This window comes from Mercenaria mercenaria, chromosome 3 (genome assembly GCF_021730395.1).
Source record: "Mercenaria mercenaria strain notata chromosome 3, MADL_Memer_1, whole genome shotgun sequence".
Taxonomy (NCBI): Eukaryota; Metazoa; Mollusca; class Bivalvia; order Venerida; family Veneridae; genus Mercenaria; species Mercenaria mercenaria.
Genome location: NC_069363.1, coordinates 73,352,841 through 73,372,651, shown reverse-complemented (window position 1 = coordinate 73,372,651; position 19,811 = coordinate 73,352,841). Strand labels below are relative to the sequence as shown.

Below are 19,811 nucleotides of genomic sequence, written 5' to 3'. Positions count from 1 at the left end.
CAAGCAGTTTGTGACAAGAAAATTGTAAAGTTTCCACTATGAACATATAATGAAAAGTGACAGTGACTTCTGGTTGCAATGTTTTTTGGCAAATCAAATTAATTTGAACAGTACTAGTAGAGGGTCAACCAAATTTCATTTTAAAATTGGGCTTGCAGCATCTTTAAAGAAGATTTTTTTTAATTCACACTATATACCTGTATTAAAGAAAAATTGAGCCCACCCACAGACATGATATTTTTGAGGAATCTGAACAATTTTAGCATTCCAGGTATAGAGTCTCTCTAAGAACAAATCCATGAAATTTTCAAAATTGATCTAGGAGATGGTTTTTAGCTCGACTATTCAAAGAATAGTCTAGCTATTCTACTCACCCTGGCGTCGGCGTCGGCGTCACACCTTGGTTAAGTTTTTGCATGCAAGTACATACAGCCATCAATTAAAGGCATATAGCTTAGAAACTTATTTTATCCTTTTCTAGGTCAATTACCAACCTCTCTGGGTCAAGTCCCATAACTCTGACATGTATTTTGAGCAAATTATGCCCCCTTTTGGACTTAGAAAATTTTGGTTAAAGCTTTACATGCAAGTTACTATCTCCAAAACTAATGCAGATATTGATTTGAAACTTCACATGTGTCTTCGGGGTTATAAAACTAGTTGATAGCAGCAAGTCCCATAACTCTGACCTTCATTTTGGCCAAATTATGCCCCCTTTTGGACTTAGAAAATTCTGGTTAAAGTTTTGCGTGCAAGTACATACAGCTATTTCTAAAAGGCATATAGATTTAAAACTTTTTTTTTCTCTTTCTAGATCAATTACCAACCTCACTGGGTCAAGTCCCATAACTCTGACATGTATTTTGGGAAAATTATGCCCCCTTTTAGACTTAGAAAATTTTGGTTAAAGTTTTACATGCAAGTTACTATCTCCCAAAACTAATGCAGATATTGATTTGAAACTTCACATGTGTCTTCGGGGTTATAAAACTAGTTGATAGCAGCAAGTCCCATAACTCTGACCTTCATTTTGGCCAAATTATGCCCCCTTTTGGACTTAGCAAATTCTGGTTAAAGTTTTGCGTGCAAGTACATACAGCTATTACTAAAAGGCATATAGATTTGAAACTTATTTTTTTCTTTTTCTAGATCAATTACTAACCTCACTGGATCAAGTCCCATAACTCTTACATGTATTTTGAGCAAATTATTCCCCTTTTTGGACTTAGAAAATCCTGGTTAAAGTTTTGCGAGCAAGTACATATAGCAATTACTAAAAGGCATATAGATTTGAAACTTTTTTTTTCTTTTTCTAGATCAATTACCAACCTCACTGGGTCAAGTCCCATAACACTGGCATGTATTTTGGGCAAATTATGCCCCCTTTTGGACTTTGAAAATTCTGGTTAAAGTTTTACATGCAAGTTTCTATCTCCAAAACTAATGCAGATATTGAATTAAAACTTCACATGTGCCTTCGGGGTTATAAAACTAGTTGATAGCAGCAAGTCCCATAACAGATAAGCATTTTGGTCAAATTATGCCCCCTTTTGAACTTAAAACTCTTTTAATATTTAACCTTTCTGGGTAATATTTTCCTGCTTCTGGGACAATATTTCGAATAGTCATGCTTGGCTGTCTTACGGACAGCTCTTGTTAATATTATTCTATTTATCCGTGATGGTCATTTTTGTGCTCACCTGTCACATAGTAACAAGGTGAAGGTGAGCTTTTAGAGAACACATTTTGCAATCAATTTTAATCAGACTTGCACACAACTTGTATTGGCATATTTCGGTTCCTTTCGAAAACTGGCCAGATCCAATAATCGATTTTAGAGTTGTGGCCCCTTCATTAGGGCCAAAATTTGCAATTTTGGCTTTTGCAGCCATATAGAGTCTTCATTAATGGTTTAATTGGATGCAAACTTGCAAAATATCTTTAACAACAATAGATCTTGGATTCCTTGTTGAGTCCTTCAGGTCCAATCATAGGTTCCGGATTTACAGCCCGATTGACCCCTTAAAGAGCCAAAATTTGTTAATTTTAACTTGTGAACACTATAGAATTGATTTTAACCACACTTACACACAACTAAAGTCACAATAAGATCTCAGTTCCTTTCGAAAACCGGCTAGATTCCATTATGGGTTCTAGAGTTACTGCCCCTGGAAGGGACAAAATTTTCTAATTTGGCACTTTCAGCCATATAGCAGTTTCACTTATGCTTTGATTTGATACAAACTTGCACAGAATGTTTATCTTGATAATTCTTAGGCCATGTTCGAAACTGGGTCATGTGGGGTCAAAACTAGGTCACCAGGTCAAATCAAAGGAAATGCTTGTTAACACCCTAGAGGCCACACTTATGACCCTATCTTCATGAAACTTGGTCAGAAAATGTTTTTTGATGATCAGTTTTTATGTATTTTTATGCTAGAGGTCAAATCAAAGGAAATGCTTGTTAACACCCTAGAGGCCACACTTATGACCCTATCTTCATGAAACTTGGTCAGAAAATGTTTTTTGATGATCAGTTTTTATGTATTTTTATGCTAGAATAGCATTAGCGCATGTTAATTTCGTGTTATACTATCCTTCAGAATTCTTCGGGATTCTGCAGATGTTATAACATGAAAAAACATGCATTATCCCTGCATTCTAGCTGTTTTTGTCACTTTTCAGGGATGTTTTAACAGGAGAGAAAATGTGTGTTAATAGTCATTCTCAGACTCACATCCTGTTAAAACACCATTCTATATATGCATGTTCCCTGACAAGGCATAGATATGATATTACAACCCCAAAACGGATAAATCAAAAGGAAATGACATCAATGTGAAAAAACAACGTAGACATTCCCGCACATTTCATGAAAATTTAATGACGTTGCCGGACATATATTCATTTATTAGCTCACCTGTCACATAGTGATAAGGTGAGCTTTTATGATCACCCTTCGTCCGTCGTCTGTGCGTGCGTCCTTACGTTCGTCAACAATTTCTTGTCTGCACGATAGTGATTTCGTTCATGATTTTATTTTTACCAAACTTGCACACAACTTGTATCACCATAAGATGTTGGTTCCTTTCTTGAACTGGTCAGATCCCATTATGGGTTCCAGAGTTATGGCCCCTGAAAGGCCAAAATTAGCTATTTTGACCTTGTCTGCACAATAGCAGCTTTATTTATGATTTGATTTTTACTAAACTTGCACACAACTTGTATCACCATAAGATCTTGGTTCCTTTCTTGAACTGGCCAGATTCCTTTATGGGTTCCAGAGTTATGGCCCCTGAAAGGGCCAGAATTAGCTATTTTGACCTTGTCTGCACAATAGCAGCTTCATTTTTAGCTCGACTATTTAAAGAATAGTAGAGCTATTGGACTCACCCATGCGTCCGCGTCGGCATCCGCATCGGCGTCCTGATTTGGTTAAGGTTTTGTATGTAAGCTGGTATCTCAGTAACCACTTGTGGGAATGGATTGAAACTTCACACACTTATTCACTGTAATAAACTGACCTACACTGCACAGGTTCCATAGCTCTATTTTGCTTTTTTACAAAATTATGCCCCTTTTTCGACTTAGAAATTCTTGGTTAAGGTTTTGTATGTAAGCTGGTATCTCAGTAACCACTTGTGGGAATGGATTGAAACTTCACACACTTATTCACTGTGACAAACTGACTTACATTGCACAGGTACCATAACTCTATTTTGCTTTTTTACAAAATTATGCCCCTTTTTCGACTTAGAAATTCTTGGTTAAGGTTTTGTATGTAAGCTGGTATCTCAGTACCCACAAATGGGAATGGATTGAAACTTCACACACTGGTTCACTGTCATAATTTGACATGCACTGTGCAGGTCCCATAACTCAATTTTGCATTTTTTCAAAATTATGCCCCTTTTTCTGACTTAGCAGTTTTTGTATGTAAGCTGGTATCTCAGTATCCACTAATGGGAATGGATTGAAACTTTACACACTTGTTAACTGTCATGAGCTGACATGCACTGTGTAGGTCCCATAACTCTACTTTGCATTTTTTCAAAATTATGCCCCTTTTTCGACTTAGCTGTTTTTGGTAAAGTTTTTGTATGTAAGCTGGTATTTCCACTAATGGGAAAGGATTGAAACTTCACACACTGGTTCACTGTCATGAGCTGATAAGCACTGTGAAGGTTCCATAACCCTTTTCCCCATTTTTACAAAATTATGCCCCTTTTTCGACTTTTGTATTAATTAAATTGACAAGGCTGTTGAATAGTCGAGCATTGCTGTCCTCCGACAGCTCTTGTTGACTTTATGTTAACCAAACTTGCACACAACTTGTATCACCACAAGATCTCAGTTCCTTTCTTGAACCGGCCAGATTCCGTTATAGGTTCCAGAATTATGGCCCCTGATAGGGCCAGAATGATCTATTTTGACCTTGTCTGCACAATATCAGCTTCATTTATGATTTGAATTTAATCAAACTTGCACAAAACTTGTGTCAACATAAGATCTTGGTTCCTTTCTTGAACTGGCCACATTCCATCATGGGCTCCAGAGTTATGGCCTCTTAAAAGTCCAAAATTTGCTATTTTGGCCTTTGCAGCCATATAGAGACTTCATTTATGGTTTGATTTGATACAAACTTGCAAAATATCTTCAACAACAATAAATCTTGGATTCCATGACGAATCTGTCAGATCCAATCGTAGGTACAAGAGTTATTTTATATCTGATTACCTCCCCTGATTGTAATCAAAATGGATTTATATCAGTAAATACTTAAAGGACTTATTTGAAATTTCATTATTGTCATTAGTTGGACTGAGACAATCAGGGCAGATAACTATGGACTGATTTTATGTCAAATTACCTCCCTTTATTTCAAATTAAAATGGGTATATCTCCGTAACTAATGAAGATACTGATCTGAAATTTCATTTATGTCAGCAGATGGACTTGGACAATCAGTGAAGATACATATTGACTGAATTCATGACAAATTACCTCCCTTTATTTTTATCTAAATGAATACACCTTAGCAGCTTCTAATGGGATTGGTTTGAAACGTTATTTATGTCTTCCATGGTAAGAATAGTCATATTAGATAACTCTTGATTGAACATTTATCGATATGAATACTTTACTAATATATTGTTGTATAGGCTTGTACTCTGTATCTTCTACATGCATACATGTATACCAATGCATGATTACCTCCCCTGATTTTAATAATAATGGATTTATCTTGGTAAATATTTATAGAACTCATTTGAAATTTCATTATTGTCTTTAGTTGGACTTAGGCAATCAGGGTAGATAGCTATGGACTGATTTTATGTCAAATTACCTCCCTTTGTTTCAAATTAAAATGGGTGTATCTCCATTTTTGCCATCAGATGGACTCGGACATAACTTTTGACTGAATTTATGACAAATTACCTCCCTTTATTTTATGTAAACGAATATATCTCAGCAGCATCTAATGAAATTGGTTTTAAATGTTATTAATCCCCCGCCGTGGCGGAGGGATTATAGGAATGGTCTGCATCCGTCCGTCCATCCTTCCGTCCATAACAAAATCGTGTCCGGTCCATATCTCCTAAACCCCTTGAAGGATTTTCATGATCAAATGATCACCTCATCAAGACGATGTGCAGAACCCATGAGTCAGCTTTGTCGGTTCAAGGTCAAGGTCACAACTCAAGGTCAAAGGTTTGAGCCTGCCATTTTGTGTCCGCTCTATATTTCCTAAACCCCTTCAAGGAATTTTATAAAACTTGGGTCAAATGATCACCTCATCAAGACGATGTGCAGAACCCATGAGTCGGCCATGCCGGCTCAAGGTCAAGGTCACAACTCAAGGTCAAAGGTTTGAGCCTTCCATTTTCTGTCCACTCTATATCTCTTAAACCCCTTGAAGGAATTTTATAAAACTTGTGTCAAATGATCACCTCATCAAGATGATGTGCAGAACCCATGAGTCAGTCATGCCGGCTCAAGGTCAAGGTCACAACTTAGGGTCAAAGGTTTGAGCCTTCCATTTTGTGTCTGCTCTATATCTCTTAAACCCCTTGAAGGATTTTCATCAAACTTGGGTCAAATGATCACCTCATCAAGGCGATGTGCAGAACTTAAGAGTCAGCCATGTTGGCTCAAGGTCAAGGTCACAACTGAAGGTCAAAGGTTTGAGTCTTCCATTTCGTGTCCGCTCTATATCTCCTAAACCCCTTGAAGGAATTTTATAAAACTTTGGGTCAAATGATTACCTCATCAGACCGATGTGCAGAAATTATGAGTCAACCATGCCAGCTCAAGGTCACAACTAAGGGTCGAAGGTTTGAACCTTCCATTTGGTGTCCATTCTGTATCTCCTTAACCCCTTGAATGATTTTCATCAAACTTGGGTCAAAATTTTATGATCACCTCATCAAGAACTCATGAGTCAGCCATGTCAATTCAAGGTCAAGGTCATAACTGAAGGTCAAAGGTTTCAGCTCTGTATCTCCTAAACCCCTTCATCAAACTTTGGTCAAATGATCACCTCATCAAGATGTTGTGCAGAATTCATGAGTCAGCCATGTCAGTTCAAGGTCAAGGTCACAGCTAAAATCAAAGGTTTACCCTTTCACTATCCATAGCAGTGGCGGGGGATTTAGCTGTCTTTCAGACTGCCTTGTTTAAGTCTTCCAGGGTAAGGAATAGTCATGTTAGTACAAAAATGCAGCATTTGAGCCTAGGACCCTCAAACTTGGTATGGAAATTGGCCCCCGACTAGGTCAAAAGGGACTGTTACAAGAAAATGTTTATCCCGATGATATTTAATGTGTATGCCTATGTGCTCTATGTCAAAACTTGATCATATCATTTTGAGCAATGGTACTCAGGTGAGCGATACAGGGCCATCATGGCCCTCATGTGTTTAGTTTTTATGCTAGAATAGTGTTAGGGCATGTTTATTTCGTGTTATAACATCTTCAGTATCCCTCGAGAATCGTTGGTACCCTCGGCACCAACCAATCCCTCTGGGATCCTGCAGATCTTATAACACAAATCCCTACACTCAAGTAACTTTAATAATGCAGATATATTATTTCAACTCTAACACAATATCAAGGATTATTATCCACATTCTTGACGTCATCTACTAGACATTTACTGATATTGTGTGGCTTTCCTTTTCAGTACACCACTGACAAGGCTACGGCACAAACTGATTTTCTTCCAATAACAACACAGTTTCAGTCCTTTTTGCTCAATAGGAAAACAAATCTGGTCATGTTTGAATATTCAATACACCTGTACTTCAAAATAGGTATATATATTTAAATTCAAAACAGATCTTCAAAAAATACAAAACACAGTTGTACACATTCACTTTTATTTTTCATTCTCTTCATATAATATTTAGCATAACAAGTTGTGGAACACGACACCTTATGGTTTAAAAGTCCATCCAAACTTTAGCATGTTTCTGTTATAAAAGTTCTCTTTAAACTCCATTCTTCAAACATGTATCACTCATATCTGTAACAAGACAATTAAAAGATTTAGTGCACACTATAAAGATAATTGTGTGTCTTCCACATGGAGGTTTTGACTGACTTTGACATTTCCTCTATATACAGTTTTTGCTTAATTTTTTTTTTCAATGTATGTCATAATTTGCATTTTTTTTATGCATGTAACATTTGTAAATAATTGACAAATACATAAAATGTTAATAACATCTTGAAAGCAACACTTCTCATTAAAGCAGTTTTTAAAACATATAAAGTTTGAATACAATATACATGATGTGTATTGAAATGGTTTATAAGTGGGTGGGGGTATAACACAGACAATAACAATGGGTGAGGATCACTCTGAAGTTCTCTAGCTACAGAATCAAACAACCGTATCACAGCTTCATTAACAAAAACAATAACATAGGGAAAATGGACATTGCAAACAGGCTGAAGTATAAATAGGACTAACTCATAATTGTTCCTATGAGAAAATATTCAACATTTCAATTAAAGGCATAAATTTCTTTATAAAATTCAGTAATTTTTTTATGATAAACAAAATGTAATTGGAGTACTGGCTTTTGAAAAATAAATATTGTATGTCAAATGACACTTGCTATACTTCTAGAACTAAATATTTATTTAAAATGTAAAAGTTCTACTTGTGCAGATTAAAATTGGTATCTTTACTGGCAATTTATTTTACTTTTTTATAATGAAGACTTATGTAAAGCAGTTTATGAAAGAACTGCCTCAATAGCCTAGTGGTAGAGCGTCTGCCTCGAGTGCGGGAGGTTGTGGGTTCGATCTCCGACCGTGTCATACCAAAGACATGAAAAATGGCACCAGTATCTCCTCTTGCTTGACGCTCAACATTAAAAAGGGAAATTGGCCTCTCTTCTCTCATACCCTCGTGGCGATGGATTCCATCAGGTATGAGTTGTCAAGAGTGATTAAAATCAGTTGTAGAACTTGTGTCACAATCGACCTAAATAATAGTATAAACTAAAGAATGATTTATATGACTTAACACCAACATAGAGGTAAAAACAAAACAAAATATGAGCACATTGTAAAATTCTAACAAAATAAAGTTAAGTTTTAACTTAAAAAGTAGAAGTATAAAAGCAGACAGAAGTTACAAAAGCAATAGTTACGGAAAAAAATCTAGGTCAGAAACATGTACAAAAACCATAATTTGGAAAAAAATATGGTGAAATACTGATATATGTAATACAAATTATTTATTTAAAAATGCTCCAAATGTGAAAAAACTAAAAATTTCTTTTTTATGTAAGTTCAATAATTATGCCAAAATCTTTGATCTTTCACGCTCAATTCCCGTCAATGTAAGGTTTCTTTCCATGGTGGTTTGTGGACGGGTATTTAGCTTCTGTCTAACATCCATACATTTGTTATCAAGGTCAAGGCTGTTGTTTTTCTGGGCCAAGTCGTCATTGATTCGGTGCAGGTTGTTGTAGAGACCATCCAATGCATGTCTGAAGTTAGAAAGTGGTATTAATAAGCTTTCCAGTTTTTATATTTAAGAAATAATATATCTCATTTAGTGACTTGTGGCTGAATAAATCAGTCTGGAGTTAAGAGGCACAAGAGTTACATCATGAGGGTGCAACCTGAGTGATATAATAAGTGATATAATAATAAGCATCTGAACGACAATGATTTTATTCAAGAGCAAATCACTAAATGAGACATATTATTTTGAACACATTACCAATGATTTTAAAGTACATCCTTGGCAACATTCATTAAATATTTTCCCATTTTCATTTGGTTTCTTTTTCAGCATGCTGCTATGCCGTTTGATGCTATGACATAATAATTGTGACGTCAGAAAAATGAATTGTTATATATTAATTCACTGTTTTCAGCCTCCTTTGTTTAATAGGAAAATGAATCGAATTGGGTTAGAATATAGAGCAATCGTATTTTGAAATTTGTAGGCACTGCACATTAATTACTCATTTATCCCAAAGAATTTCTAAAAGTGCACGTGCAAAACATAGAACAATATTTATATCATAGTTCTTTGATGAAAAAAATATGGAAATATTACATTTCAAACTAAATATTGAAATGTTTTTCATGTATACCAATAAATACCTTGGCCATAATGATAAATATGTATTCCTTAGATAAGAGATATCAATTCAAATATTTTTTATACTATTGTTATAAAGATAAAACATTTAATAACTTAAAAGTAATTACTTTGCTTGTCTAAGTTTTTCCTCCAGAGCACGTTTTGTAGCTTCCAGCTGCTTGACCTCATCGGTCAAACCATATTGTGGAGCATCCCGACACAACTCTACATTTGGTCTATATGTACGATTCTCAAGACGGGTCTGAGCTAATTTTGTTGGGTTGATCTTGGCACGTATTGCCTCCTCAATTCCCCGGATGTCATTCTCCAACTCGGCTATCTCCTCCTCTGTCTGTTAATATATAATACATGCATTATAGCCATGAGAAACAGGAATTCAAATACCAAACGAGATGCTTTTGAGAAAAGCACATGTCTCCCACAACCAGGGCCCTCTCTACATTTTGGGGGATTGGGGCCGGGGCCCTTGGAGGGGGGAATTTCGCGTCGTTTTCAAGGGAGGGGGGAATTCATTCTGGAGATATGAAATTAAGGTCAATTGAATATTACAGATATCAAACTAATGTGAATATATCTGAAGTATTGTACGGAACATAATCTATTAAAAACAGGCAACTTTTATTCTCTTTTATTAAATCAGTTATGTGATATCCAAGCGAGGTTCACATGTCGTCATTATCGGTAGCACTAGCAGTATCCACGGACATTGTCTCAGCAGCAGCCGGAGCAGGGCTTCCCTTCATCGTATCTACCTGATTGTGCATGTCTGGTCCTGATGAAACAGTGGTGTCTGTGACAGTAGTTTGTTTTTTTGAGAGCATGCTGCTTAAAAAGCAAATCTTTTTTGCGCATTTCGCCCCTGTTGCATCCGTGATCTTTTTACGGTATGATGTGCATTATGCGACATTTTATTTTCAAAGTTAAGTAACTTTGCATAAACGCATCCCGGGAACTGAAAAACGCGTGTATTATACGGATCAGTAAAACCAGGGGTTCCACTAGACCTGGAAACCCAAGAGTCCCAGGACCCCTGGGTCAAAATTTTGAAGGGTCCTTTTTCAAAATACAAGAGTCCTGCCCCAACACATCGATACAATTGACTATATTTTCTTATAAAGTAATACTAAGTAATTAATAGCTACTAAAACCAAGAACATGTTACATCATAATAACATAATAATAATTTCTGTTTCAGGTCATATAATCTGATATTGTAAATAAATTTTATCAAAATTCATTTTAATTTGATGAGGTTTTTCTTCAATATTTTTGTTTGTTAGCAGAAAAGTGCTAAAACACTGTAAAAATGTATCCAAAAACGTACTATCCGGATACTGGTACACTTTTGGAATGTCCTCTGAAATGTTGTTTTTGCCAGTAAACTTGGTCCACTAAGGTAAACCAGAGATAGTTCCTCAAATAATGATGCTACTTTTCATTAAAAATTGCATTGTGTGTCAAGTTATTTTAGTGAATTTTGGAAAAATTGCATATGTCATCGGGTGTAATTAGAATCGTAAACGGACATTCTAAACTTATTTTTACTTTCCAAATCCATTTAAATTTGTGGATTTTCTGGTTGATATAAAGGTACAATCATTAAACAATGAGCTTATTTAAAGTTTGCATGAAGAAATCTCGGTAATCAGCTGGTCGCTTAATTACGATAATTTAATAATTGGCGCCTTTTTGACAGTATGCAGGCTCAATACGGGTACCGCTTTATCAATTAATGTTAACACTTCATTGATTCTCATTACCTATGTTCACTCGCCGTGACGTAACTTGCTGATAAAGAAAAATCAGCGTGGCATGTCCACATGATAAAGAGCGGGAATTTAGCAGAAGATCAAAGGCAGGAGGGCATGACCGCGTGTGTTTATTTTGAATACACGTGTTTATCGTGGATATAGTTTTACTGTAGAAAATGACTGATAAGAGGAAGGAGTAAAACTTTATCAGGCTCATTAAGTTACGAGACGCTCCTAAGACTATCGGGTATCGATTTTTTGCTTGATTTTTTTTTCTTTCGAGGGGGAATTTTTCTATACTTCGGGGGAAAAAAGCATACTATTTCGAGGGGGGAACGGGGCCGAATTTCGGCCCCAAAAATCGGCAAACGAGGGCCCTGACAACTGTCCCTATAAAAAATGTCTAGTTTCTCTAGATGGATTAGATGAATGGACCAAATTAGACGGCTTGGACAAATGGACTCGATCAGTAATTCAAGGGCCATAATTCAAAAGTGCCTGGACAGATTTGGCTAGTTATCAAACTTGGCCGAGGTCTTATGGTCAAACACATTTTTTTCAAGTTTGGTGAAGATCGGATGAGAAATGTTCAACTTAGAGTGCGGACAAACTTTGTGACAGACAGACTGGCACACACACAGATTGGAATAAATCAATACTGTGTGGTGGGAGACATAATAATCTAAGCATATCACTGTAGTCAGACAAATGGATGTAAGCAATCCAATGCTTGTTCTTCATGGTTTAAATTTTACTACATAGCAAAGGCATATAGCAATGCAACTTTTCAGCCATAATTGATGGCAGAGAAGACCCTTGGTTTGGCCTATTCAAAATTTCAAGTATTGTAGTACATATCACTGCATTTGAAACTTGCATTAAATATTTGATGCTGATGTTTGATTTTTGCATTAAGACCCAATTGCTTTTAAATAAAGCAATTCTCAACTGATTTTGAATACTGTGAAACCATTAATATTCCAGGTGACTTATTTTAAAATAGGATATAAATTCAAATTATACACATTTTCAATATATCTAATTCAAGTGTAATTAAGTGCCACTGAAAAATGAAAATGATATTTTCACATCTCCATTAACTTTACTTCACTTAAATATTCCAGAATTTCACTGAACTTTAGCATCAAATAAGTAAATATAATCTGACTTAAATAATGACAATTTAGCCCTTGAAATTTCAAGGAATTCACTTACATTTTTCTTCTGCCACTCGAGTTCATCTCTAGCACGTTCAAACTCATGGATTCTACGTCTGAAAGCATACTCTGTAGCAATTTTCTGAGCCTCAAGATCGTTGTCTGTCTGCTGGAGTGTGTGATGGATGGCCTCACGGAGACGGGTAGAAGCTTGCATCTCGGCCTCTGCACGTTCTTTGTTGTACCGACTGAAATCTTCCCATTGCTGTGGTGTTGTACTCCTACAAGGTAAAAATATTAACTTGAATTGTTGAATTGTTTTTCAGGTCATCTGGCAATTTTCAAGAAATGACATCCCTCATTTCATTCTTGTATTAGTTATGAATGCTTTAGCCCTTCAAAGCTAAGATAGTTCCAGTTACAAAAAAAAACATGAGGACCATGATGGTCCTGAATCGCTCACCTATCCCCACATGACCCAGTGTTGAACTGAGTATGACGTCGTTATTTCTATTATTTGACATAGTGACCTAGTTTTTGAGCACATGTGACCTAGATATCATCAAAATAAAAAATTCTGACCAATTTTCATGAAGATCCATTGAAAAGTATGACCTCTAGAGAGGTCACAAGGTTTTTCTATTATTTGACCTAATGACCTAGTTTTTGAAGGCATGTGACCCACTTTTTAACTTGACCTAGATATCATCAAGGTGAACATTCTCACCAAATTTCATGAAGATCTCATGAAAAATATGGCCTCTAGAGAGGTCACAAGGTTTTTCTATTTTTCGACCTACTGACTTAGTTTTTGACCGCACATGACCCAGTTTCGAAACTGATCTAGACATCATCAAGCTGAACACTCTCACCAATTTTCATGAAGATCCATTGAGAAATATGGCCTCTAGAGAGGTCACAAGGTTTTTCTATTTTTAGACCTACTGACCTAGTTTTTGACCGCACATGACCCAGTTTCGAATTTGATCTAGATATCATCAAGATGAACATTCTGATCAATTTTCATGAAGATCTCTTGAAAACAAGTGAATGAAGTATTGCCATGCAATACAAAGTCCCCTACTGGAAGGCACCTAATTTTCTCTACTGCAGTATAACATCATGAACTGATATCATTCTGTCAATGATGTATAAACAATATTGTACTATTATATACAATATGTTATAACAACACACCTGGATTAAAATGTGCATATATAAAAACCCACAGTTGTTTTCATATTGAAATGTTTTTGCCGATTAAAAAAAAGTTATCATATAAGTTATTTATAGTACCAACAAAGGGAAATTAATCTTAAAAAAAAAAAAATAAAAAAATCTATATAATATAAGTCCACAAGAAACTCTTTACCAGGTAGAGATAGGTCAAAATACACCTAAAAAATGGATGTAACATGCATTATGTACCACAGAAAAGTGGTCTCGATTTTTCTCTACGGCCAATAATAAAGAAGTTACAATAAAATCTATTTATAGTAACAACAAAGGGACGTAATTCTAAAAACAAGGGTGCCTCATGGTGGTGAACATTTGGTCCAAGTTACATCAGAATTCCTCAATGCATGAAGAAGAAATGCTCGGGACAAAGTCATTCTTGAATTTGACCTTTGACCTCTAAATATGACCTTGACCTTAGACCTAGGGACCTGGTTTTTGCGCATGACAATCCGTCTTATGTTGGTGAACATTTGTGCCAAGTTACATCAAAATCCCTCCATGCATGAAGAAGAAATGCTCCAGACAAAGTCATTCTTGTGTCTGACCTTTGGTCTCTAAGTGTGACCTTGACATTAGACCCTGGGCTTGGGTTTTGTGCATAACATGTTGTCTCATCCAGGGGAATATTTGTGCCAACTGATATCTAAATCCTGTTTTGCATGAAAGTTTATGACTGGACAGGAAAAAAATCCTACTGACCTTTGATCTCGAAGTGTGACCTTGACCTTTAAGCTAGGGTACTGGGTGTTGCGCATGACATGTCATCTCATCATGGGGAACAATTATGCCAAGTGATATTGTAATCCCTTGATGGATGACAGAGTTCTGGATCGGACAGGAAAAAAAAATTATTGACCTTTGACCTCCAATTGTGACCTTGACCTTTGAGCTAAGGGTCCGGGATTTGCGCACGACACGTCGTCTCATCATGGGGAACATTTGTGCCAAGTAATATTAAAATCCCTTAATGAATGTCAGAGTTATGGACCGGACACGAAACAGACCCTGTTCATGCTATGTTAACATCTGACTGCTAAGTGTGACCTTGACCTTTGAGCTAGGGGTCTGAAAGTTGTGCATGACACATCGTCTTATTATGAGGTACATTTGTGTCAAGTAATATTAAAATCCCTTCATGGACGGCAGAGTTATGGACCGGACAGGAAAAAAGCCCTGTTGACCTTTGACCTCAAATTGTGACCTTGACCTTTAAGCCAGGTGTCTAGGTTTTGCGCATGACAAGTCGTCTCATCATGGGGAACATTTGTGCCAGGTAATATTAAAATCCCTTCATGGATGGGAGAGTTATGGACCGGACAGGAAAAAAGCCCTGTTGACCTTTGACCTCCAACTGTGACCTTGACCTTTGAGCTAGGGGTCCGGGTTTTACGCATGACACGTCGTCTCATCATGGGGAACATTTGTGCCAAGTAATATTAAAATCCCTTCATGGATAGGAGAGTTATGGACCGGACAGGAAAAAAGCCCTGTTGACCTTTGACCTCCAATTGTGACCTTGACCTTTGAGCTAGGGGTCCGAGTTTTGCGCATGACACGTCGTCTCATCATGGGGAACATTTGTGCCAAGTAATATTAAAATCCCTTCATGGATGACAGAGTTATGGACCGGACACGAAATTGCGGACGGACAGACGGACGGACGGAATGACGGAAAAGCGCATTCCTATAGTCCCCGAAACTGGTTTTCAACCAGTAGGGGACTAAAAATGGCCTCTAGAGAGGTCACAAGGTTTTTCTATATTTAGATCTACTGACCTAGTTATTGACTGCACGTGATCCAGTTTCGAACTTAACCTAGATATCATCAAGGTGAACATTCAGACTAATTTTCATAAAGATCCCATGAAAAATATGGCCTCTAGAGAGGTCACAAAGTTTTTCAGACCTACTGACCTAGTTTTTGACCGCACGTGACCCAGTTTCGAACTTGCCCTAGATATCATCAAGGTGAACATTCTGACCAATTTTCATGAAGATCCATTGAGAAATATGGCCTCTAGTGAGGTCACAAGGTTTTTCTATTTTTAGACCTACTGACCTAGTTTTTGACCGCACGTAACCCAGTTTAGAACTTGACCTAGATATCATCAAGGTGAACATTCTGACCAATTTTCATAAAGATCCATTGAGAAATATGGCCTCTAGAGAGGTCACAAGGTTTTTCTATTTTTAGACCTACTGACCTAGTTTTTGATCCCATGTGACCCAGTTTCGAACCTTACCTAGATATCATAAAGGTGAATATTCTGACCAATTTTCATGAAGATCTCATGAAAAATATGGCCTCTAGAGAGGTCACAAGGTTTTTCTATTTTTAGACCTACTGACCTAGTTTTTGACCGCACGTGACCCAGTTTCAAACTTGACCTAGATATCATCAAGATGAACATTCAGACCAACTTTCATAAAGATCCCATGAAAAAAGTGACCTCTAGAGTGGTCACAAGCAAAGGTTTATGCAAGGACGCACGGACGACGAACGCTGCGCGATCACAAAAAAATTAAAAAATGACTGAAGATCTGTTATTTTCAAAAATGGTTACATTATGACCATTCATATGCAGAGATGAAACATATGAAAGCTGTCTTGGAATTCTTATTTGCAGTCAGTTCTAGAATATCAAAGACTTTTTAATATACATGTATTTGCAAGTATAAAGTATTCAAAAATCGAATATTTAAGCTGAAAATGACTTTTTACATACTTTATAGTTCCATTACAAGCACTTAACATACAGTATCACATTCTATTTAAGCAATCAAAAAGACTTACAGAGGAATTAAATGGTACAAAGCACAAAGTATTTTCACACTTACCCTTTAGGGACTCTTAGAGAGTCAGGCTTGTAGCTTATGTTTGGAGACCTGTCTGTAAGATTGTACTGTTCTACATCTATACCGAGGGCAATATTTTTGTCCTGGAGGTCAGCCTGGAGCTGTTGCCGAGCCTCTTGTAGAAGGCATAGCTGCTCAAACCCTTCACCGATCCTCTGCTGCAGCAATTTCTTGATGCCATCAATCACTTCGACTTCCTGAAAACCAAAGCGACAAAACATCAGCAAATATACTGACATCACTACATTGTGTTCACGAAAGTACTTATGAATATTTTCAGCTGCTGAAGTCCAAGCATTTAAATTTGTAAGTACCAACTTTATAACTATTATCTATCATCAAGAACTGTAACAAATGGAGGCAGTAATAACACAACTTTTCTTTTCTGTAAAGTCTGTATCTATGGAGATCTAAGCATTAACCGAGACTGCTTAAAACTTTTCAAAATATGTTGCTGTTAAGAAGATCTGTCTGAGGAGATAGTGCACTAGCTCAACTATTCTGATGCTTTATTGTGAAATAGGGCAAATCTGAGAAAGCTAGAGCTATCACTGGAGCGATTAATACCCCTTATGTGCTGCTGTATGATGATGTGGGCCAACGTTTAAGTTTGCACCAAATCAATGTAGAAATAACAGAAATAGTATTACAGTGAAAGTTCATCAAAGAATTAACCAGAATTTCTAAGGACAATCTGTGGACAATTTAAGAGTTACGGACCATGTATCATATGATGTGGGCGATGTCAAATAACTACTACAAGTTTGAATCAAATTTATTTGGTAATAGTGTGAAAGTGCATCAAAACTTTAACTTGAAGTTCAAAGTTAAAAAAGGGGTCATAATTCATGAAATTTCTATGCGAAAAGCCGGACCTTGTGTTATGTGATGCTGATGATTATATATGACAACTATTTTAAGTTTAAATCAAATCCAGATAATAACAGAGATAGAATGGAAGTGCATTAAACCTTTATGCTGGAATTCAAAGTAAAAGTGGGACACTATTCATGAAATACTGATGCATTTAGCATTATGGCCCATGTGTTGTATCATGTGAGAACAACTATATTAAATCTGAAGCAAACTCATCAGCCCCTTAATGATGACAGAGATACAGTGAAACTTTGACCATGGTGTGGAGACAAATGCTGAAACAAGTAGAATAGTTATCAATAATTACATTTTTTATAGTCAAACTAAAAATATGGAAGAACAGATAGTATATACACAAACCTTATGAAGCTGACTTTCTACCTCATCTTCAACAATGTCGATATCTTGTCTTCCCTCTCTGAGGGTTAAACAATCAATTGCAACATCTGTTGGCAGGTTTTTAGCTTCAAGGGCTTGCTCAGTGAGCTCTTTTGCTTCAGAGAGATCAGCAATTTCTTTGTCAATATCTGCTAGTGTCTTCTCAAGGATTTCTTTCCATTTACGGATTACATCAACCCTGTCAGATAATCTGACATTATTTGAATGCTGATCCCATTTGGTCTGATTATCAGTTTCATTTCTAAGATATCTGCTCTCTTGTCTGGTCTGGTGTGAGGCTTCACGCTGTCGTTCAGCATTTGTTGATATTGAATAACTGTTTGTGAACCAATCAGTAGGCTGATGCCTCACAGAAGAACGCACCTCTGTTGCCATGATCTGGGAATAAAGGAAATCATAAAATTAACAACTGCCAGTAAAGTAAGTTAAAAAATTCAGGAGACATAACTATAATCAAAGTACATTTTATAGAAAAAAAATAACATATAATTTAATGGAGTGTTTGTCAAGAGTGAATGTTGTATTTAGATGTTTTATCATTCAAATTCTGTCTTGTATTATAATTAGATAATCAGTTTTTATCTATTTTTTGTGTGTTGAACTGTTTTATTAATATTACAGAAGGCCACATTGAAACTTAAGATTGTTATATATCTTTATCTGTTACCTTCTTTAAGTTATTATTATTATTATGAACCTTGCATATTTTTTATTGGATGCATAAATTCCACTTCAGAATATTTAAATATGCCAGTATATGAAATTGTGCACCCTTACGTAGCCTAAATACAATATCCTAATCTATCTTAGAGTTTGCAATTATGTTTTCAATATATTTGTAACCTATGTTTCATGTCTGTATAAAGCTACACATAGCTTATGTTAACTTGTTGAAATCTCTCTGACAAAAATAAACTTTGAATTGATTTATAGAGGTCAACGCTATTAACAAAAGCTAATACCATCTACACACACATTTACATGTACGCACATTGTCAAGGTTGGGTCATGAAGAAAAATGTCAAAGGAAAGTTTTGTTTCATTTCATAAATGAGGATCATACACAAACTAAGTCAAGCACAGGTTCCATCACTGTAAATTTCAACAGACCAACTAGTTTTCCCCTGTGACAGAACATGCATAATTTACTTAACCCAACATATGGTAAAATTAACCCTGGCCCTGGGAGAGAAAGTACCAAGGTCCCTACTGGAGCTCAAACCCCGGACCTCGTGATCCGTAGGCAGACACCAACCACATCACTAAAGGTTTAACCCAAGAACAAGTCTGTTGTAAGTGGCCTATAAACATACTATCACTACACTTCTCCCCTTTACTTTTCAAAGCCTACCAGCTGTCCAGAATGACACTCTATGCCAACTGCACGAGTCAATCACTGACATTGTTCTGTTGGAAGTGGCCTAAACCTTCTAACACTACAATGGTTACCACAAATAATGTTGATCTAAATTCTTACATTGAAATAAGATGTTGATAGAAATCCATGTCTTTAATCCATATTTTCATCCCATCATTCGATCATCACATTCCCAATACTGCCATGCCATGTCAGAATGCAGAAACCTATCTTTTTCAATTTTTGCTTCATAAGTGTTTAATTTCAAGAAAATACATACAAAATATCTTTCAAACACTGCTTACCTTGTGTTACTATCTTCGTGATATGCTAAAAGTGTAAAGGAATGCTTATTTACATTGAAAATGTCCGATAATTACCTTCTGTTCTATGGTGCAGTTACTGCTGCAAATTGTATCGTTGCTACCTAAACACTTTCGACGACCCTTTATGTAACACCGTCGATCATTGGGCGATAGAAAACTTCTAACCAATGGCACGACATCTTATAAATAGCTCTCTAGTTGCTATAGCTTCACCTGTAGG

At 36.3% G+C, this 19,811-nt stretch overlaps 1 protein-coding gene across 2 annotated transcripts; it reads right to left on the bottom strand.

Annotated features, from left to right (window-relative positions):
• Window positions 1-8,732: 8,732 nt before the first annotated feature.
• Window positions 8,733-19,746, bottom strand: LOC128555707 (tektin-2-like). Of its 2 annotated transcripts, none has more exons than XM_053538894.1 (6): window positions 19,646-19,746; window positions 17,870-18,286; window positions 16,616-16,830; window positions 12,597-12,819; window positions 9,738-9,961; window positions 8,733-9,004 (listed from the first exon to the last, which is right to left on the bottom strand). In XM_053538894.1, the coding sequence occupies exons 2-6, from the start codon at window positions 18,281-18,283 to the stop codon at window positions 8,812-8,814; spliced, it is 1,269 nt and encodes a 422-aa protein (XP_053394869.1). In that variant the 5' UTR covers window positions 18,284-18,286; window positions 19,646-19,746; the 3' UTR covers window positions 8,733-8,811. The 2 variants fall into 2 exon arrangements, with proteins under 2 accessions (XP_053394869.1, XP_053394870.1); XM_053538895.1 differs by having other exon boundaries at window positions 19,571-19,689.
• Window positions 19,747-19,811: the final 65 nt, after the last annotated feature.

Excerpts from the sequence above, each read along its gene's own strand:
- LOC128555707 (XM_053538894.1), bottom strand. The coding sequence starts at position 18,283 with ATGGCAACAGAGGTGCGTTCTTCTGTGAGGCATCAGCCTACTGATTGG. Across the intron at positions 16,831-17,869 it reads TAGAAAGTCAGCTTCATAAG|GAAGTCGAAGTGATTGATGG; the intron begins GTTTGTGTATAT and ends TTTGGTTTTCAG. Across the intron at positions 12,820-16,615 it reads TCTCTAAGAGTCCCTAAAGG|GAGTACAACACCACAGCAAT; the intron begins GTAAGTGTGAAA and ends TTTACCTTGTAG.